Source organism: Canis lupus, chromosome 1 (genome assembly GCF_003254725.2).
Source record: "Canis lupus dingo isolate Sandy chromosome 1, ASM325472v2, whole genome shotgun sequence".
Taxonomy (NCBI): Eukaryota; Metazoa; Chordata; class Mammalia; order Carnivora; family Canidae; genus Canis; species Canis lupus.
Genome location: NC_064243.1, coordinates 95391929 through 95414496, shown reverse-complemented (window position 1 = coordinate 95414496; position 22568 = coordinate 95391929). Strand labels below are relative to the sequence as shown.

The following is a 22568-nucleotide window of genomic DNA, read 5'->3' as shown; positions in this document are numbered from 1 at the left end:
AACAGCAACACTGAGTGAGGGCTGGCAGAGGGGGCTGCCGGGCGCTCCTCCTGGGACCGGCTCAGGAGGGCTCCTGTTTTCTCTCACGTAAATACAGCCCATTCCCGGCACTGGTGATAATAATGTTCCAGAATGTTCTGAGAACACTGGGTTAGCAAAGCACTGCTCCTATGGAAATACCGTCAGGTTCCTTTGGGCCTCTGGTCACAGTATTGTCCTCAATCATGGCATAAGTTCATTTTACGTGTGTTTCTGCCCGAAGACACCTTATTAGGTGTCCATGACTAATATGGGTCGTGGATCATCAACATTGAGCCCACGGCCACCACTGCTGTTAACTCGTGCCTGAAGGAAGCTTAGCTAACTCGTGTTTTCTCTGTAAGGCACATCACAGCTTTCTGGGGCTTAGGAAGGCCAACCAGCACTCCAGCACCATCACTGGGGGGATTTTAAACAGCGAAATCACCAACAGAAAGAAAAAAAAAAGCAAAAAACACAGAACTATATGGACCACAGAAAGGATACTTGTTCACAATATGAGCTGAAACAGTTAGGCAGGGGTCGCCTTATTGAGCCTCAGCTAGGAATGTGTACATCGGGCAAGTCTAAATTGTCACGGCTCTAGGCACGTCTGTGAATGACCACAGTGGCTTCGTGAGCACTGATTTGGGCATTACGGGTACACTTCAGACAGTAGGGGTACTCGTAAGTACGAAAGCCAGAGCGAGGATCAACTGTGTTTCTCTTTGCAAGCACTAGGTTTCATCTCACTGAGCCACCATGTAAGTCACACTTGGAAAGGCCATGCTCTTTCCTGCCACACCACCAACTACAAAACCTCGATAAGGAAAAATTCATCGCAAAACAGACACACCCTCAGAAATGAGCTAACCACTGGCCTGGACAGAACAAGGATGTCAAGGCTGAGTGCTGCTGAAGGCCCTGTCCTGCTGCACCTGGGACAGGCGCTGGAGAAGCTGTGTGGGGACCCACACTGGATGGAGTGCAGGACCCGAGAGGACCCAGAGGACAGAGTGAGTGCAGCTGGAGTATGGGGCTCAATCCACTCAGGGGTGGGGATGCTCAGCTGGTGACATAGGCCATGGGGAACAGGAGGAAGTAAAACAGATTAGAGAGGAGAGGGTATGTATGTATGTGCGTGGTGTGCATCTCTGATGTGTGTGTGGTATGTGTGTGTGATGTGGTGTGTATATTTGTGGGTGTGGTGTGTGGGTGTGGTGTGCAAGTGTGACATGGTGTATATGGTGTGTGTGTGAGTAGTGTATGTGTGTGTTTGTGTGGTATGGGTGTGGTACAGTGTGTGTGTGGTGTGCATCTCTGATAGGTGTGTGTGGTGTGATATGTGTGTGTGAAATGGTGTATTTGTGTGATGTGGTGTATTTGTGGTATGGTGTGTGGTGTGCAAGTGTGACATGGTGTATGAGGTGTATGTGGTGTGCTGTGTGTGAGGAGTATGTATGTACATGCTTGTGTGGTGTGGGTGTAGGTGTGGTGCAGTGTGTGTGTGTGTGTGTGCACCTCTGATATGTGTGTGAGGCATGAGGTATGTGGGTGTGATGTGGTTTACTCATGGTGCAGGGAGTGTAACTCCGTGTATGTGCGGTGTGTTGTGTGATGTGTGTGCATTTTAGTGTGTGATGTGTGAGTATATGCGTAGTCCAGGTCAGGAGCTGGGAGATCATGCTGTCAAGATAAGCATGCAAGCTAAAATTCTGCAACACACACAAAGACCCTAAGGTTAGACAGATAAGACAATCAACCATGAGGAGGTGAACTCACTTCAGACAAAACTAAGATACATTCATGCTATGAATCTTTTGGCTTCATTTCTGGTAGGTTCCTACCCTTTTAAAAAAATAAAATGAAGTTGAAAGATGGCACATATCTCTTATTACTGCCTCACTGGATGGAAAACTATAGGGTTTCTAGTGGACCCCTGAGGTACGTTTCACAGGCTGGGTGAGAGCCGCTAGGTGTTGGGTGACAGGAGGCAGCAAAGCGGATGGGAGGCTGTGGATTTTAATAGGCTGGGATGGTTTTTCTCGACAAGGGACAGTGGATAGCTGTCTGGAGAGGTGTTACTAACTAGCACTAATCATTATTACTCACATCATTAAATTCCACCTTGATGCTCTCCACTTAATTCACTGAATTAACCTATGGAACAGAATTCTCATGGATGACACAAAGCTGGAATGTGAGAGACATGTCAATGACAGCTCCCTGGAACCAAGTAGGGTGATGTTCTGGACGTACACTCTTCATTAACTCGATTGCACAAGCTGGACTTGGGGAGATCTGGTTCCTGCAGCTCCCACCCTAGACCTCTGGGTCTTCAAACACAAGAGCCAATCTGATTTGGACGGTCTGAAGCAGTTACTCTGACATAATCTCAGGCACAGATGACGGTGAACGCACCATTTCACTGTGTCTGGCCGGAGCCCAACTTAATCAGAGAGCTTCATATGAAGCACTTTCAAGTTGCTTAATATTCAAATGCTTCGTTGAGGTTTGCATAACATGGATGCAGAGTGGGGCATACAAAACAGCCATCAAATTATGATGTAAAATAGCAGATGACACGTTAAAGTTACAACGATCTCTTCTTGGCCTAAGCTTAATTATAATTCTCATCTCCACGTTGCTGACAGTTCCTCCAGAGACCTGTGACAAACCAGAGCTTCCTGGCAGACCAGGGCAATGGCTCCATGTAAAGGTTGAACATAAGGGTCTGTGTCTCCAAAGTGATCAGCAAACATCTACGAGCAGCAGGGCCTGGGGGTTCTCGGGGCCGGGGGACATGGTGGTCACTGCTGGCTCTCATCTCCTGCCTTTGGGGGACTGGCTTGATGGTGGCTCTGCCACCACCTCCCTCCACTTTAAGGACATTTGCATACGTCAACCTGGGACAGCTCCACTGGCTGGCTAAATATTCTGAAAGATAGAGGAGGATCTTCTTCAACATGGAAACATTTCTCTAGAAAGGGAGAGAAAGTGGGATAGAAGCCAGAGAAGAAAGTTAAGGGGTCTGTTCCTTTCGTCCAACCAAGCAGACTTGAGGAGCAGCCAGCTGATAATTATTGCCCAATGATGCAAACAGAGCCAGTATGTTTCTTCTCCAGAATATCTTTTTTACATTGAATGGGTGTGGAAACATGGAATTCTTCATCATATCCGTCCACAGCTTCTCCTACATCCTCGATCGACAAACTGCTAAGCGTAAGACTTGAACCTGTCAGTGTTCCCCATTCTCTGGCTCCTCTGCCCTCTGCATGGACACGAAGAGCTTGGTGTTGACTCCATCCCACCGCGCAGGACACTGTGAAACCATCTACTGGAGTCAGAACGAGGTTTAGTTCAGAGACAGTGCCAGCAATTCCCCGTCAGACGTCTTCATCATGATAGCTAATGTGGCCTGAAGAAATGCTCGTGTGCCTTACACCACTGATTTAATCATTAAAGCACTCTTGGCTCTCCCTGTTTACATGAAATATCTAGACCAAGTAAATCTCCAGAAACAGAAAGCAGATTAATAGTTAGTTGCCAGAGGCTGGGGGAGGGGAAATTAGGGAGTGACTCTTAATGGGTACGGGGTCTCCCGCTGGGGTGCAGAAAAAGTTTGGAACTAGAGCGTGCTGATGGCTACATGTCATCACAAATGTAATCCTTGGTCAGAAAATGCCCCTAAGGAGGGACGAGGTACATGTCGATGAGCAAGGGGAGACGAGGTGGACAAACCTGGTAAAAGTGGGAGGTGGGGTGGGGTGGGGTGGATGGAAGTACCAGGTGGGAGGAGGAGCCACTGTGTTGAAAGCATCCTTCCCTGAGTGCTGGCAACCACCCTCAGCTTTGCTCAGATCCTAGGGTAGGTAAGGCATCCACCGATTTCTTCCGAGCCTGAGGCATCCAATTTTTCCAGATCCCCTTCACTCTCAACAGATGAACACTCACCCCTGAAGCCACACCCTCCTCAGTTTGCAGAAAACAAAAGAGAACCTAGTGCAGCAATCTCATCCTCACGTGGTATTCTTACTAATTCTCCTCGATCCTGCCCGCATCTAAACCACTAGTGCTCAACTCTGTCTTCACACTGGAGCCACCCGGGAGCTTATAAAAAAGACCACCTTCACCCCCATGGCAACCAAGACCCAGGAGGGGTCTGGGCAATGGTATCTCCCAAAAGCTCTTAGACACGTGGCTGGGGCCAGGAATACTTGCTTTCGGTTGCTGAGGACAAAGAACAGCTGTAGTGTCAGTGAACCGAAGCCATCCAAGAACAAACTTAAGAGCAGGCCAGAAACCACCCCACGATGAAGCACCACTAGAGGAAGACATCAGGACTGGGAAGAAGGTACCTACATCTCCAGCACCGGCCCCCGGTGATTCTAGATGCAACGGCATATGAAAGCCTTGTCCTGCTGGGAATGGATAAGGCTGACTCTCCACGGATGGCACCTGTGCCCCAAGCTAGGTCTTGAATCAGCCTCCTTCCTGCTCTACTGGAAGGTCAGAGAGACCAAAACCATAGGTAGATGACACAGTAACTGCAAAAACTCATGGCGCAACCTCCCCCACCAGGTGGGTGATTAAACTGAGCTTTTAAAGGGAAGAAATTAGGAAGACATGTAACGGCAGACAGCTGACGTCCATGGTATCAATACTTTGGAAATTTTCTCTATTCTCCCCATACTCTCACTTACTGGAGGGGGGGGAAGGGTCCCTTACTCTTCCTAAAACACACCCAGCTGGCCCTTTATCATGCAGTCAACCAGAACACCCCATCCTCAGATATTTGCTGATTCTCCAGGGTCAAGTCTCTGCCACAAGGTTGTGTCCACAGAGGGTGATCCCTCAGCTGCCGCCGCATCTAAAACAGCCTCTATTCGTTTCTAACTTCACTCCCCACACCACTGATCTCAGCCTGTTGCTAGGGCAGTGTCACATTTGTTAAATTATAATAAATGAAATAAGCTTTGACATCAAGAATAGCAAATGTTGGGGCGCCTGGATGGTTCAGTCAGTTGGCAACCCGACTGTTGGTTTTGGCTCAGTTCACGATTTCAGGTTTGCGAGATCGAGCCCCTCGTTGGGCTCTGTGCAGGGTGAGAAGTCTGCTTAAGATTCTCTCTCTCCAAAAAAAAAAAAAAAAGGGATCCCTGGGTGGCGCAGCGGTTTGGCACCTGCCTTTGGCCCAGGGCACGATCCTGGAGACCCGGGATCGAATCCCACGTCAGGCTCCCGGTGCATGGAGCCTGCTTCTCCCTCTGCCTGTGTCTCTGCCTCTCTCTCTCTCTCTCTCTCTCTGTATGACTATCATAAATAAATTAAAAAAAAAAAAAGATTCTCTCTCTCCCTCTGCTCCCCCCCACCTCCCCAATGTGCAAGCACGCATGCACGCGCTTTCTCTCAGTCTCCAAAAAAAGAAAGGTTTCTCGATCTCATGGCTATTTCTTGTCCAGATTCAATTTAGAACCATCCTGGTAGTTTCGGTTTAAAACTTGGGGTGTCGGGGCAGCCCCTGTGGTGCAGCGGTTTAGCGCTGCCTGCAGCCCTGGGCGTGATCCTGGAGACTCTGGATCGAGTCCCACATCGGGCTCTCTGCATGGAGCCTGCTTCTCCCTCTGCCTATGTCCCTGCCTCTGTGTGTGTGTGTCTCTATGAATAAGTAAAATAAAAATCTTTAAAAAAATAAAAATTAAAAAAATAAGACTTGGGGTGTCAGAGAAAGGCTGCATTTACAGATGATTTACGTTAAACTGACTTATTGACAATTTGGAGAAAGTACAGTCTATGTTTCTATGTCAGACCTTCTCACCTAGTCAAGAAAGTTTGGTCATTTTCTTTGTAGAGACCTTCATATGTATTTTTAGGCAGTTTTTTAGGTATCCTAGAATTCTTAGTACTTTAAGAATTGTTTTTATTTCCATCTAAGTGGTTTAAGGAAGGCTTATAGGACAAGTCTTGGATTTCTACATATTGTACTAATTTCCTATTCCTGCTATAACAAATTAGCACAGACTTAGTAGCATAAACCAACACAAATTTACTATCTTATAGTTCTGGAGGTCAGAAGTCCTGACATCAAGGTAACGGCAGGGTTGTGTTCCTTCTGGAGGCTCTGGGAGTCTCTGTCCTTGCCTTTACAGCTTCTGGAGGCCACACATGCCCTGGGTGATGGCACTTCCCTTGCATTCAGCCCCATATCTGCCTCCAGCAGTACATCTCCAGATAGTGATCTGACACTCCTGCCTCCCTAAGGGGGGACCTTTGTGCTTACACTGGGCCCACCCGGATCACCCAGGATCATTTCCCATCTCAAAATCTTAATCCTGTCTGCAAAGTCCCTACACCATGAAAAGCGAAACATTCACAGATTCCAGGGACATTTTTGGGAGGTCAATATTCTGTCCACTGTGTATATTTTTCTTTTATCTTGCCACTTTACTCAACTATCTTATTAGTTAAAATAGTTTCTGACCTGACCATCTTGGATTTTCTATGCAAACTTTTTCTTCAAAGAGCAATACTGTAGCCTTTTTGCTTTTAAAATTCATACTGCTCACATATCCTTTTACCTAATCGTTTTTGCTCAATATTAGTTTGTATTAATTAAAATTTTAGAGTTTTTTTTTTATTTATGATAGTCACACACACACACACACACACACACACAGAGAGGCAGAGACACAGGCAGAGGGAGAAGCAGGCTCCATGCACCGGGTGCCCGATGTGGGATTCGATCCCGGGTCTCCAGGATCGCGCCCTGGGCCAAAGGCAGGCGCTAAACTGCTGCGCCACCCAGGGATCCCTTAATTTAAATTTTAAATACTGAAATGATACAAACATATAAAAAATATAAATAGTAATGTAACAGATACCTGTTGCACACATCAATAGTGTGTGTACATATCAACATTTTATACTAATTTTACCATATTTGACTTAGAACACTTTTTTATAAAGATTTTATTTATTCATGAGAGACAGAAAGAGAGAGAGAGAGGCAGAGACAGGCAGAGGAAGAGGCAGGTTCCCAGCAGGGAGCCCGATAAAGGACTTGATCCTAGAATCCCAGGATCACAACCTAAGCCAAAGGCAGACACTCAACCACTGAGCCACCCAGGGATCTCTGACTTAGAATGCTTTTTTAAAAATTAGACATTCTAGGATGCAACTAAAATCCACACTTCCCCATTTCTCCCTCCCTCTCCTGAGAAATGGTACACACCATTCCAATGTGCATTTTTATTGTTTTATATTTTTAGAAATTTTCTCTGAAAGATCATCTTTGCTAGTTATTTTTTTTTCAATCAAAGTCATCTTGGGATTTATCTTTGTTGGTGTTCATTTATTTTAACAACTGTATAATACTTCACTGTACAAACAAACCAGGACTTCTTTATCCTTTTCCCAACTGAGGGGTAGCAAGCTGTTTCCATATTTTTGCGAGTGTTTAAAGACCACATGTATACACGTCTCATCCTGCACACATGCAAAAATATCTTGAGAGCATCTACTTGTATGCAGAGGGGATGTCACAGGGCCTTGAAGTCTCTCATTTTTCTAAGTCTCAAGAATGCTTGAAATCATGCATGCTCACTATCAATGTCAGTTAATCTGTTTCCCCCACAACTGTGTTAACATTTGGTGTTTAGGGGATTAAAAATGTTTGCCATCCGATGGATCTGAAATAGTGCTGTTTCACTACTGCATCTTAAAGATGTCACGAGCTTGAGTGTTTTGAAAGGTTTACTACCCACTGGGCTCTCCTTCTGCAGCTTTCCGTTCAAATTTTTACACTATTGCTCTTTTTCTAACTTCTGCAGTTAATGATTTTTCTAATACATGCATTTAGAGTACAAATACCCTTCAACTTTTTCTTTGCCAACTAACAAATTATTTAATCTCCATAACGTTGCCCAGACCCAAGTGTATCTTAAAACTTACATTATGAAAAAAAAAAAAAAACTTACATTATGTTTTCCCTTTTAGGTATGTTGTTGAAAGTATTCTTTTTTAAGATTTTATTTATCTGGGAGAGAGAGCACAAGCGGGGGGAGGAGCAGAGGGAGTGGGAGCCCAATGTGGGGCTCGAACGCAGGACCCTGGGATCATGACTTGAGCTGAAGGCAGCCGCTCAACCGACTGAGCCACTCGGGCCGCCCCGAAAGTGTTCCTAACTGCGCTGTTGTCACAGAACATGGCCTAGGTGATGACAATTCTTTGATATCACTGAGATTTGTTTTACAGTCTACCACAGAGATAATACTTACAGTAAGTGTTGCACATTTTATTGGTAAGAATGCGTTTTCTCAGGGCGCCTGGGTGGCTCAGTCTGTTAAGCATCAGCCTTCAACTCAGATCTTGATCTCCAAGTCCTGAGACTGAACTCTGTATCAGTGGAGAGTCTGCTTCTCCCTCTCCCTCTGCCCCTCTGCTCATGCTCTCTCTCTCTCAAATGCATAAATTTTTTTAAAAATCTAAAAAAAAAAAAAAAAAGAATGTGTTTCTCTAACTGCTCAGTGCAGGGATTTTTAAATGTCCAGTAGATGAAGCTTGTAAAGTTTTTCAAATTTTAATATGCTTATCTATTACTTTCAGTGGTACCTGTGTTCACTGGTTCTGTATTTGTCAGATGACTATTAGTAATTTTGTCGGGTTGTGTTTATGTATTGGAAACCATGTTGCTAGGTACAACAAACTTTAGGTTTATGGCATCAGCTAGTCATTAGGTCACTCAGTAAGGCTTTTGTCTAAGAGACCATTTTGTCTGACAATAACGTAGCTACCTCAGGGTACTTTTGATTAACACAGTCTTACACTGTATTTTTCATTTTTAAAATCATTTTTGTGATTATATTTTAAAGATGGATCTTGTAAAGAACATATAATTTAACACGTTAATTGATGTGTCTATCTGTGTGAATGATGAGTTTTTTAACTGGCAAGTTTTATTTTTAATGTTTTCATTTTGCATTTTATTCTTCATTCATTAATCCTCCTTTCCTGTGTTCTACTGGGTTTCTTTCTTTATTCTCCATTTTTCCCTTACTAATCTATTAACCTGTACATGCTTGCCTTAGAGAAGAGCAGGTTCCTCAGGTGTTTCCTCATCCTGAATCGCATTTGCTCTTTGGGTAAAGGACTGCGGTTGTGAAGATCCTCAGTCTTGGTCGAAGAGTAACCCGTGATTTTCACACTTGAGTAACAGTTTAGCTGGGTATGGAATTCTAGACTGGAGATTACACTGCCATCTTCTGGCTTCTGTGTTGACTGCTGCAAGTCCTACTTCTTGTTCCTTCCTAGGTAATCTGACCTTTCCCCTTGTAAGCTACCTTGCATATTTCCTCTCTGTCTTTGCCATTTCCATGGATCTTGAGCTGTGAATTTATTTGTATGTAGCCTTAATGGGCTTCCATCCCAATTCCATCCATTCTATAAAATTCTCCACCAGTATCTCATCAAACATTGTTTCTCCATACCCCTCTATTTCTCCTCTAAATTTTCCTCCTGGATAGATGCTGAACTTCCCCTTGTATGCAGGTCCTCACTGTGCTTCACTGCTTTTATACTCTCTAAACCTTTGTAATCTCCAGCTGTGCGCCATCTGCTCCTTGACCTGCTCATCAAGTTTCTCGTTTCTCTGACTACAACTTATTTCTAGAAGGTCTGTTTGGTTTTCAAACCCATCACTGCCTTTTCTTCCTTTATCTTTAATCCCTCTGACTCCCTTGTTTACTAGCTCACCACTCATCCCAAGCCTCTCTGAGTGTGCTTTATAATTTTCCACTGTAGGACTGGTTTTTCTGTGGGAACCCCTTGAGGACGGAGTTCCTGCAACAGGCAGTGCCAAGTTTTCATGTTAACTCTTGGGCCTGGGATTTCCCCACAACATTCCTGTCACATAAACTGGGTTTCCTGATTTCTCACAGTAGCAGCTACTGTGCTTGCCCCCTCGAGCCAAGGTTCAGGTGAGGACTGTAGGCCCTAGGTCTCCTGGCTTGCTACCAAAGGCTTACCTACCACACTCAGTTCTCTGAACCCCACGGATTCCCTCTGGTTTGACGCTGAAACCCAAGGCTCCAGCAGCTGCAGCTGAGCCTTGCGGAACAGTTTCTGTAACAGTTTCTGTAATGATCTTCCAGAAGCCTTATTTAGGGTACAAGAATTGTAAATTCTTTCATTTTCCTAAAAGCAAATTTGATTTTTGTTACAATTCTTATTTTTCCCAGTTGAAGGAAATGTAATAGCTCCAATTCCAAGTGAAATTGGTAACACCAAAGGCATTTATTTGTTCACATAATCTCAATCAGCATTCTCCTACTCCTGGGTATTCTCTCTAGTGTAGCATTTACATTTGGGGGTCTCTTCTGGTATCAGTGCTTTGGAGGATTTGATATATCTGCAGAAGCCCGTGGCCCATCCCCAGCTATTGTTAAGGTGCCCATGACTTACTGGGTGTTCCTTCTCCCCTGGAGCCCATGGATGTGCCCACAGGCCACATGGGGACACCATCTTTCACTGCTGGGGATCCCATGTCATACGTGCATGACACTTGCAGAACACAACTCTCTGTCTCAGATAAGCTAAGCCATGAAGACATTCTCCAAGGCCACAGAGTGAGACCACCCAGAGTGGATCCTTCCTGGCAGCCCAGGGCTGTCACAGTTCTGCTTCCTTCCTATCTGGCTCCTGGACATTGCTCTATCTCTCTCTGCAAGTTCACTTAAGCATTTCCATCTTTTACTAATTTTTATGGAGCACTTGTATGTAATTTAAGCAGGAAGGTGGCCAAGTTCATCTGGTCCACCACTGTAACTAACCATCATTCATTCTCTGGAGGCCAAAAGGAAAGGCAGAAAGAAAGTTCTCTCAAGATGAAGCACACCATTGCTTTGGCCCTTGGCTTTATTCACAGGCACCCATTTAAACTCCCGGCTTCGTTTCCCTTTTGTGCAAAATACGGGGTGTGTAACTAACTTTTGCTAAGCTCTCCTCTAGCTCACAAGGCTCCCTTTATGGCCACCATAAACCTCTCCAGACAGGACCAAACAGCCCAAGTAGGGTGGGACCCAGACAACTGAGAATCTGGCTCCCTTGGATCAGTCGACACCCCACAGTGTTAGAGGAGAACAGAAGTCTTCCCTTTTAATCAAGAGGGTTTCCCCTGCTGCACAGCAGGGTAACTTTAAGAACGATGCTAATGGGCTCCGTGGCCCTGCTGCCAGGCCAGCCTTGTGCTCATCCCTAACTCTGGAAAGTGGAGCTGAGTCCAAGCATGAAGACACCCAAGGCAGAGGTAACAGGAGACCTCATCACCATGGGATACCCCTCCCACCTCACAGTCAGATCAGCGATTAATGCTGTTGTTTTTTTTCAAATCCTGACTGGCCGTCCACATGTTCTCCAACATGGTCAAATCACTTAGGTGCCTGAGGAGCTGCTTGTTTACCAGGCCACACCAACTGGTCTGGGAAGGAGATGAGGAAGGCCGTGTGCACTTGGGGTCACGGGGTCACAAGGTCACAGGGCTTTGGCTGGTGGGAAATAAAACAGACAACCTGTCTGGCAGGGCAGGTGAGGGGGAGACCCCGAGAGCTGCACACAGAACATAAAGCTGCTCTTCTCTTGGAGAAGCATTTACAGGCCAATAAATGAGCCGGGGGCAGGGTCAGTGGGTCACTGTGGCTCAGACGTTCCCGCTGAGCCGTCTAGTGGTCTGCCCAGCGGTAGCTGCAAACGGCGGCAGCAGCGGGGTGGGCTGGACAAGTGGGTTGGACGAGCCAAGGAGCAGCAGGGGCAGGGGAGGAGGGCATGAGATTGCCAAAGGTGGGAATCAGAGAGCAGGGGAAAACAGGAGCACAGGAAGTCTGAGGCCCTGAGCAATGCAGGAACTCATGTGACAGGGTCTGCAGTCTGGAGGAGAGTGCCCGTCCTGCGGGGCAGCGAACGGTGGCCCCCACAATGCCGCGTGTTGGGGCTCAGTCCCTAGGACATGTGAACATGCTCTTATCGGCAAATGGGGGCATTGCTGATGTCATCTCATCAATCTGAGGTCGTACGGGCAGGCCCCGGTGCAGTGGCTCCATCGGAAGAGGGACATTTGGACCCAGACGCACAGAGAAGACCATGTGGCAGACCGTGCAGCGACAGGGGCAGAGGTGGGAGTGGCTGCGGTCACAAGAGCAGGACATCCACCCTGCCAGCCCCTCCAGCGGCACCAGGTCCCCCTCGGACATTCCAAAGGAACTGAGCCCGCCGCTGACACCCTGACTTTGGACATCTGGCCTTCAGTAGATTTCAGAGGTTAGAGACACCTAGTGTGTGCTCCCCAGGTACGACAGCCCTCAGAGGCGACAGCAGGGAGCAGTGGTGGGGGGGGGGAGCTGGCACCACATTCCAACACCTGCACACGGGGCCATGTCCTGGCCTCACAAGGGGGTAGGGCATCACCACACCCATGTGCAGCTAGCAGACCCAGACATGGACAAGCCCAGAGAGAAACACGCCCCAAGAACAGCTGGAGGGGGCCACATGCCAGCCAGTGCACACGGACATGAGACAGAGGGAAACAGACACAGATCCAGGGGTTGGAGGCATGCACACACGCACGCACACACACACATGCACACGCATGCACACACACACAGACAGCTGTTAAGACAAGCACATGTGAACAAGCCGATCATAGGGTGGTGGCCAAACCCAATGAGCCTTGCTTGTCTCCAGCAGGAGCCACAGTCACAATGCCAGGCAGTGGCCGCCAGCTGCAGCCACTCCTTCCTGGCCGAGGCTGTCTCTGCAAGGACAGGGGGCCGGGAGTTGAGGGGAATCTGGGACGAAGGGGCAATGAAGAGGAAGGTGTGGGGGCAAAGCCCAGCCTCATGCTCCGGGAGTTGGGGTGCATGTCCACCCTCCCTGGGGAAGACTCACCGTGAGCTCGCACGAGGCCTCTCCCCGCCCTCAGCCCAGGACAGCACGAGTGTGTGTGCTCTCACACCTCTTCTCCATGAGCTAGGCCTTACTCCAACCACTGCTCAGTCTGTCCACATCCTGGACAGTCCAACGGGAGCTGCAAATTCTCGGCGTGGGAAGGAGCGAGGGTGTTCAATAACGGGCCTTCCCCAAGGAGTGGCACAGAGCTCAGGGCTCTTTGCACTGTGTCTGCAACAGGGGGGTGAGGTTTTCTACTTTACCCATCAGCCCTGGAGCCCTTATACCTGCAGCAAACTCCAGGAAGCAATCACACACACACACACACACCCAAAAGTTCCAGAAACGTACCCAACACACACTCTAATCAATCCATGCCTCTTACATGAGCCGGAAACCCAGAGCTCAGCAAACAGAAACAACGGGCCTCGTCTCCATGCCGACGCGGTGATCTCTGCTGATTTTTCTGTTCCCTGTGCCCAAGGAGACCTGAGGTCAGCACCGCAGCGCCACAGGCTGCACGTAGCAGGGCCAGCCTGGTGAGTGAGGCGTCATGTCTGCCCTGTGACTTAGAATGCCCCGAGGACCACCTATAATTGCAATGTATCCCCAGGGGGAAGAGGTCGGAACTCCCCTCCTGGTTTCACCTGGACGACGAGCAGCCCCTCTCCTGGGACGGGAGACAGGAGCACACCGGGTCTGTCTGCAGAGGCCGCGGGACACGCCGGCCCCCAGCACCACCCTCTGGGCTCTCGGAGTTACCCGCTCCCCACAAGCATTCCAAAGTAGTGATTTTACAAAACCCAAGACGTGTTACATATGTACTTAAAACACAGCCTCGGAACACAAGGGCAAATGGCTTCCAGGCTAAACGTGTGCTTTTGTGAGTGTCCCGACAGGAACAGTGACCGTGACAAAAATACCACTAATGATCTTACTCGTAACAGGTAGTGTGTCAAACGTAGCAAGGAACGCAGGCTCCTGGTAAGCCCTCCCTCCTGCGTGAACAGCACTTCAGCTGGAATCGCCCCCTCCCGGGCCAGCTTCAGTCCTACCGGTGACCGTCGTCTGGCATACCGAGGTCTCAGGCAAACTTCCCAGCTGTAAATCACAGTCTCCTGTGTTTATTTTCTCTTCTACGTAGGTTTTCTGCCTGGAGATCTTTCTCTCTCAGGACCGACCACCAACTCTATACGTGTTCAGCGCTCAGTACTGGCGCAGTGTATCCGAACACAAGCACCGTCTACACCTATACCGAATTCCCAGATCCTAGTCCGCGCAGAAGAAGCAAAGTGGTTCTCTCACCGAGGGACTGACCTACTGGCCGTTCTCACCTGCCCGTGAGTTCACAGACGCGGGGGCACCATGAATGTAAAGCAGGTTAAAGCAGTAGCTCCTACAGCCCATCCAGCTGTTACTACTTTTTTCTAAGAGTTCAGCCAAATGGGGCCAAGTGGTGCCATAGTCTGATGTTCAACAAAAATCACATGGAATAAGCATGGCCAGGCCAATTCCTCTCGTCACTGAGCGTACAAGGAGGAGGCCAGGGGAGCAGAGAGGAAGGCAGCGTCAGTATCCTTTTGTGCAAAAGCCATAACCCAGAAAAGGAAGAATATCACGCCAGAGAAGCAGAGCATAGGGCTGCAGGGGAGTGGCGGGGGCCCCGGGTGGGCCATCTGCTACGATCCTGTTCCCGAGGCCCGTGGAGGTCCAGAGGCCTAGAACGGAGGCCCATGCTGACCGTCACACCTGGGAAGGTAACACACGGTACATGCCTCCTGCCGCTGCTTCCTGACAAGGGCGGCACCCTGAGCCCCTTTAGCCCCCGATGGCCGTGGGTGCTTGGGCTGCAGGGGCAGCCGCAGCCACTTCCCGGCCTGCTGTGCACTCAGGCCAAGCCCCATTCAGACAGCTGTGCCCAGCGTGCTGCACCACCCGTGCATGGCCCTCTGCTTCCTCTGTGCTGCCACCCACAGCATGCATGCACGCACGTGCGCACACACACATGCACGCACACACAGAGAAATGCACATGCACATACAAACACACATGCACGCATGTGTACACACACATATATGCACACTGTCACATACACATGTATGTAAACACAGAAATACATGCACACATGCACAGAAACACACCTGCATACACGTATGCACATGCATGCACGCACATAATCACATGCATGCATGTACACCCAGAAACACATGCATGTGCATACACATGTGCATGTACACTCATGCACACAGAGAAACACACATGCATGCACATGCACAAACACACCTGCATACATGCATGCACATGCATGCACACACACACCTGCTTCACCAGTGAACTTCTGCACTTGGTGTTTCTGTGCCCAGGAGAAGGGAAAGCAAGTGTCCAAAGGCCTCAGCACTGTAGACACGAAGCACGCATGGCTTTCACACGATCCCATGTGGGTTAACAGAAACAGACGGAGGCTATCAAATCCCAACTAAGCAGAGGGTGTTACAAAGCATGCAGTTGTGGGCCTGAGATACTGCTCAAACACCAAAAAGAAAGACCCAGAATACCACCCAAGGCACCAGATCTTGTCCAGGTTTGGAGCTTGTGGCTGGATGGGAATAACAATTTCTGTGAAAGTTCAGGTCACGATCATTTCCGTGCCTCAGTCAGCAAGTGTGTCTTCCCTCCAGGTGGACCCCCCACTGCCGTCCATCCTGCAGTCGCCTCTGCCATCCCCGCCATGCTGCTTGAGGCACAGCTGTGGCTGGGGGGGTGCTCCCAGCCCCTCTGGCCCCCAGGGACCCAGCACCCTGCACCTGGGGGACAGGTCTGCTGTAAACACGCTGCTTCCCCTGGGTGCTCCTGAGGCTACCAGGTGAGTGCAGGTTAGGTTTGGACTCTATGGTTCATCCACCTCTGCTCAGCCTGCCTCACCTCCCCCTCCCTGCATCTTACCTACTCCCTGCCTCTCATCTCCCTCCTGCAGCCCCTCACCTTCCTCTTGCAGCCCCGCACCTCCCTCCCGCAGCCCCTCACCTCCCTCCTGTATCCCTCACCTCCATCCTGCAGCCCCTGACCTCACTCCACCTGCCCCACACCTCCCTCCACCTGCCCCTCACCTTCCTGCAGCCTCACCTCTGTCCTGCAGCCCATCATCTCTCTCCTGCAGCCCCTCCCCTCCATCCTGCAGCCCCATCTCCCTCCTGCAGCCCCTCACCTCCCTCCTCAGCCCCTCACTTCCATCCTGCAGCCCTTCACCTCCCTCTTCCCTCCTCAGCCCCTTCTACTTCTCCTCCATCACCCTCCAGACCAAGGTGATCTTTGCAGAGAATGATCAGGCTACACCATGTTCCAGGCCAGAACCCTGCACAGTGGAGGATGGTGCTCAGAATAAAATAGAACATTCTCCCGCCACCTAAAGAGCAGTGTATGTCCTACCTATGGCTGCCCAAACAGAGCTGTCTGTGGTGAGGGAATATTCTGGATCCGTGCTGCCTATCGTGGTGGCCTTTATCCACATGTGGCCACTGAGCACTTGAAATGTAGCTCAAAGACTGAGGAACTGGATTCTTAATTTTATTTAATTTTAATTGATTTAAAGACCCATGCACAGCTGATGGCCTTGGTATTGGGTCATGTTCGTTTAGCCTCTGGTGATCCTTCTGACCTCAGCTACCCCAGTCCTTTCTCTCAGTTGCTCCAAGACACTAAGTTGTCTTGACCCTGGGGCCTTTGGACAGGCACTGCCATGGCCCAGGACACCCTCCTCTTTGACTGTCAGCTCCTCAGATCTCTGTGTCACATCCCTTTCCTTCCTTCTAGCTCACCACAGCCCCGTCTCTTCCCCCGAGCTACTCTGTCAAGGTCTCAGGATGCTGACTCCCCAGTATGGGAAACATCACGAGGCAGAGACCACACACAACGGTGTTATGTTATTTGGGTCCCCAACATGTGGCTGGGTCTCACACACAGCTGGCACAGAGGGCCCGTCAAGGAGTATGTGTGGGCCATCTGGACCGTGGGCTACGGCAGCCTTTCAAGAAATGATTTCAGACTCACCATCAAAAACCATCTTCCTTCTGAAGAAACATTTCCCAAGGCCCAGCACCTGGGGCATAGGCCTTGCCCGCCTAAGGATATATCCTTGTCCTGGTCGAGGCCTGATCCCTGCAAGCCCTGGGTCTCTGTGCAACCGTAGTGGGCTCTGCACACCTGGGCGTCACCAAGGGCAGACAGAGCTCCACATGCCCTTGACTGAGACCACTGGCCTCGAGCAAACAGCATGTACCAGTGAGCGTCCCATGTCACCCCAGGAAGCCTCTTGAGACCGACGGGGACGCGCCAGTCCCAAGACTGGAGCCAGGAGACTTGAGTCCTGGCTGCTCAGTGCCCAGGAGACCCAGCCATGGACACGTGGAGGGAAACCACCTCCTGAGGGGACCTAGGACCCTCAGGGCAGGGAGCTCAGCAATTATTTTAGGCTTCTGGTCTTTGAATAACCAGAAAGATGCTAAGCAGAAATAAAGTCAATGCTTTAATAGATCACCGTTAGGCACTGAACTGTGTCTCCCAGAAATGCACACGTAAAAGGCCTAGTCCCCAGGGGGAGGGTCTTTGAGGTTGGGCCTTTGAGAGGCATTAGGGTAGATGAAGCTCAAGGGGATCAGTGCCCTAATAGGAGGAGGGCCAGAGCACTGTCTCCGGCACCTGGGGACAGCGAGAGGGCGCCACTTGCAAGCCTCCTTAATTAAGAAACCGGGCTGCATCTGAGGAAACCCGCCCTATCGACTCGACCAACCCGAGATGCCTACAGTGTGCCAGGTGAGCAGTGACCCGGACGGTGACCTGTGGGAAACGCTGAAGCTTTTCAGGAGACCTGCTCCTAGGGGAGTCACCTGCCCCCCTGGTAACCACAACACCCCCACCCCACCTGGACCATGGGCTATGGCAGCCTTTCGGTCTGCAGCCCCTTACCTCTGGACGACTCCATAGACACAGTGACCCCAGAGGACCAGCACCTGGCAGCAGGTGACAGTGGCCAAGCCAGGAGTCCAGCTCCCCACAAGACCCCAGCCTCCCTCCAGCAGCCATCTGTCCACCCCTGCCTGGTCACCTGTCACCTACCACCTTCCAACTGGCACACGCCAGCCCTTGATGCCCTCATAGCCCCAGATGCAGGCACGTCATGCCATCACACTTACCAGCAGGGGGGTGCTGGGCCCCGGGCACCCTGCCACCCGCCCCAGCAGCCGAGCCCTGAGACAGCCAGCCAACCATGTGCCTCTCTGCCTGCAACTCCGGGAACACTTTCCAACACCTGCTCCCAAGAGCAACTCACACTTTACCTTTCAGAGTTGGAATAGGGCCATCCTGTCCATCCAGTTGTCCCAAAGGGTCATTCGCGTCAGGAACCTCCACTTCCCCTGAGGAAAAGAGCACAGCATGTCCATTAATGAGATTGTACTGCAAGGTCTTTACTTTGCTTCTCATGCAAAGACAACAGTATTCCAGCAAAACTGCCCACTGTTTATAGAAAACCTAGAGGGATGAGACATTGTAGTGACTTGCAGAGAGGGCTCTTATAGCATCAGATTTGGTTTAACAGCAGCTGTGCTTCTTAATGTCTGTCCCAAGGGCAGCAGAATGCAGGTGCTACGCAGTACGCATAGATGAGGCCAGCGTGTGACCGAGGCCCTGAGCGCCGTGCAGGGCAGGAGAGAAATTCAACAACACCGGTCAACAAAGTAAATAAAACAAATGGCCAGAGTCTGCAGGTTGCCCTCCACATGCGGCCCCTGGTAATTCTGAGTGAATTCAGAACTGGAGTGCGTCATAGGCAGCTCATTCCCCTCCCGGCTCCTGGGTCAGCAGCCAAGAACCGATCCACGCACAGCTGTGAGGACAGAAGTGTCTCATGCTATGGCACCAGCAGCCCGCCCCTCAGAGGGAGGTGGTGTCGGCAGGAGCAGCCAGCTCCAGACTCACCCACGCCAAGCACAAGAGCAGATCTGGCCTGCTCGGCCAGAAATGCCACTCAAAGACACAGGCCCCCAGATCCTGGGGGAAGGAAGGGCAGGGGCAAGGGACACCCTGCTCCCTGTCCCAGTGTGACCCCTGTCACCTGGTAGCCTGGCCATGACTGGGTTCCCCTGGTAGGTCGGGGGCAGGAGTGGGTGGGGGAGATGAAGTGACATCAGGGGCGGCCCTGACAACAGGTCTGGAGGGACTGGGTTCATGGCATTAAAGCCGACCGAAGAGTGGGGGACACACACTGAACATCGTGTGGCTCAGGAAGGAAGAAATCCTGCCCAGCTACACACAGAGGAACCTGGAGAACGTGACGCTGATGGAAACAGCCTGACACAGAAAGACACATAAATGGTGGATGAGGTCCCCGGGGTCATCAAATTCATGGGCAGAAAGCAGATGGTGGGCACCGGGGCTGCAGGCAGGGGGCCCGGGAGCTAGTGTTCCATGGGGATGGTTGCACATGAGGGAGATGAGAAAGTTCTGGCCGTAGGTGGTGGCAGCAGGTGCACAACAGTGCGAATGCTGTGAATGCCACCACATCACACACTTAGACGTGGTTCAGATGGCAACCTCTAGGGGATGGGCATTCGCCTCCGTTTTTAAAGAATCCTACAGAAGATAATTCAATTATCAACGCCCCCCTCCCCCCCGCCTCTCTTAAACGAGACTCAGGAGTGAACAAAGCACCCAGACCCATCAGGCCGCTCTCAAGATGAGGCCTGGCCCCAGGCCGCTGAGCTCTGAAAGTGGGGTACAAGTGGTACAAGCGGTTTGCAGACAGAACCAGGCGCACAAGAGTCTTCAGACTGTTCAGCTACATGAACACTGGCCAGAGGGCAGGTAAGGGCACCAGCAAGACGTCTCTAAGCTGATCCTGCCCATCCCGCCAGCTCCTAAATTGCAGGACGAGCCCAGTGACACACAACCTGCGCCCTTGGGAGTCCAGCCCCGGCGCCCACGAGGCCAGTGAGAGGCTGTTTCTGCCCGGGCTTCTCACGCTCCTCTTCCTATTGTGTCCAGTCCAAACCGGGCCAGCCAGCAGATGCCTCACTCCATGCCAGCTTTGGTGAAATGTCCCCCCACGATCAACCACGTGGAAGTACCACCCTTCTCCTCTGAGATGACGCCCCCAATGGTAACACGTCCCCTGCAGTGGTCATAGCGTAACCTCAGGAATCATGAGCTTGCCCAGGGGACTGTGAACAGCTGTAGGACATGTGGGGTGCATCCCGGTGACGGCTGGTGGTCCCGGCATTACAACCTAGACCCAATCCGGGGCGGAGACTGGCATGAACTACACCCGTGAGGCAGTCGACGCATCTGTGCTCGAGAATTAAAGTTCAGTTGAGTTTGAAACTGTAAATTGGCACGTCACACATACCATCACTCAGCACTGTGTAAATGCAGGGAGACCACAGGAAATCCAACACACTCGTGCTATATACACACATCTGAAGGAGGCATAAAAGTTATTAACTGCTTAGAAATTGACAAATGGTGTGAAACGGTCAAATAAATATACACCCTGAAGAAAAATAAGCACTATTAGCCCAATTCCACTGTGGAATAGATTCCCAGCTCTTCCAAGGCAACTCTTGGTTCTGAGGCAAACATGTTCCACCCGAGGCGCAGTGGAGACAAGCACGCTCCCTGTGTGGAAGGAGCCAGAGGTGATCCCAACATTTCTGGTGACTTTTTAATTAATTAATTAATTTATTTATTATTATTATTATTTATTTATTTATGAGAGAAAAAGAGAGAGAGAGAACACAAGCAAGGGGAGCAGCAGAGGCAGAGGGAGAAGCAGATTCCCCACCGAGCAGAAAGCCTGATGCAGGACTCGATCTCAGGACCCCGGGATCCCGCCCTGAGCCGAAGGCAGACGCTCAACCACTGAGCCACCCAGGCGTCCCTGTTCTGCTGACTCCTGAGCAGACGTCACCACCCCCCCAGACCCACCAAGTCGCTATTGACCTTAGAGATGCTATGATTCTGTCTGAAAAGGTTGTGCTGGTCGACATATAAGCTGGGATTTGACTTTTTCGTTTCTTTAAGTCTCAAGCTTTGCCCTAAACACATTAGTGTGGTTTGGTAATAATTTAGTTTGGGTATGTGAGCAAAAGGGTGTCATCTACATGTCTGGAAACCTGGGCAGAGTTTCAAGCAGCCCACAAGACTGATACAAGACACCCTGCCAAGACAAGCCATATATGTGAATAAACGCAGAATTGGCCAATTGTCGTGGTCCTTTGAGCTGTCGCCTTACGTTTCAACACAACTGGGCCCTGTTGTGGCTTCCTAACTGAGAAATAAGGACCCCATTGATGGTCTGATATTAGAAAACTGTCGTTCTCCCACAGAGCATAGTCACACACAAAATGGCTGTTCTCACTCCTGTCACACACAGAGTGTCTTAAATGTCTAAGTGAAACGTAACAAGTGCAAATATGAACTTGGGGACCGATGACATGTGACAGCGTCTCAGCAGATTCCAACAGGCTCTCTCCTGGCTCCCCCGAAAGGGTCCAAAACACCCCAAAGGAAAAATAATAAGACAAACACAAGCCAAAACCAACAAAACAACCACAAAAACTCTCTCACACACACACACGTGCACACGCACATCAAAATGTCACTATTACATATCTGGAATTTTAAAAGTCATTTAAAATTTCTTCCTTTATTTTATTTTTCAACATCTCTCCAATTAAAAAGCATCAAATAATTGCCATAATTCACATCCCATAAAACTCGCCATTTGCAAGTCTACAATCCAGTGTGTCTGGGTACGTTGACAAGGTCGTACAACCGTCTCCACGATCTAATCCCAGAATCTTTCAACACTCCCAAAAGAGACCTTGTTACCATCAGCAGTCGTTCCCACTCTCACCTCTCCCAGACCCCATATCTACTAGTCTGCATGCTCTCTCTCTCTCTCTCTGGGGATTTATCTGTTCTGGATATTTTACATAAATGAAGTCATACAGTATGTGGCATTTTGAACAAAGAACAATTTTATAATTTGATTTTTTAAATGTTAGGCAGCAAGGAGAGAAGGAAGGAAGGAAGAGGCTGGATGAAGCTGGGGCAGGTGACCAGCAAAAGAGACCATTCCCTGCCTCCTTGGCACATCAGAGCACCCAGAGTGGACAGGAGATCTGGCTCCCCGAGGGGAACAGGATGTGGAGGTGCACTCGAGATCGAGATCGGAGGTGATACAGGATGGGACCGGAGGAGCCGCTGGGAAGGTGGGATGCTTGGGGCCTGACGTGCACCTGCCAGGAGACCAGCGCATGTTCACGTGATGCTGCAGGGAAGGTGGGGCTCTCGGGCTCTGGACACAGGGGACTGAGTGTGGGTCCAGCAGCACCAGCACTGGAACTGGCATCACCTGAGGCTCCCTGACTAGTGGGTTCTCCTGCCCGTCAGTGGTGCTGGCTGAATCCACTACCTAACCCCATGCATTGCCCAGGCGATCCCGGCTGGCTGGTGACTGTCCCAGGTGGTGTGACTCTGCGACATCTCCCCAATGGCCTGCCCAGCACCTCCTCACACAAAGGCTCACTCGGGTTACCTGGTGCTGCTGCCTTCACCCC

General features: G+C 50.0%; 1 protein-coding gene and 1 long non-coding RNA gene across 3 annotated transcripts in view; one reads left to right on the top strand and one right to left on the bottom strand.

Annotated features, from left to right (window-relative positions):
- The window catches only part of ROR2 (receptor tyrosine kinase like orphan receptor 2), a 185105-nt gene that overhangs the window by 26971 nt on the left and 135566 nt on the right, over window positions 1-22568 (bottom strand). For both annotated transcript variants that reach the window (XR_003126804.3, XM_025423561.3), the window contains exon 2: window positions 18288-18365. Coding sequence is in view for 1 of the 2 variants with exons in the window: in XM_025423561.3 (XP_025279346.1) it covers window positions 18288-18365 (78 nt within the window). In the remaining variant the exon portion in view is untranslated. The remainder of the gene's footprint in view (window positions 1-18287; window positions 18366-22568) is intronic.
- On the top strand, window positions 172-17455 carry LOC112644841 (uncharacterized). Its single transcript, XR_003126805.3, has 4 exons — window positions 172-1034; window positions 14099-14294; window positions 15633-15817; window positions 16765-17455. It is a non-coding gene; the product is annotated as an uncharacterized LOC112644841 (long non-coding RNA).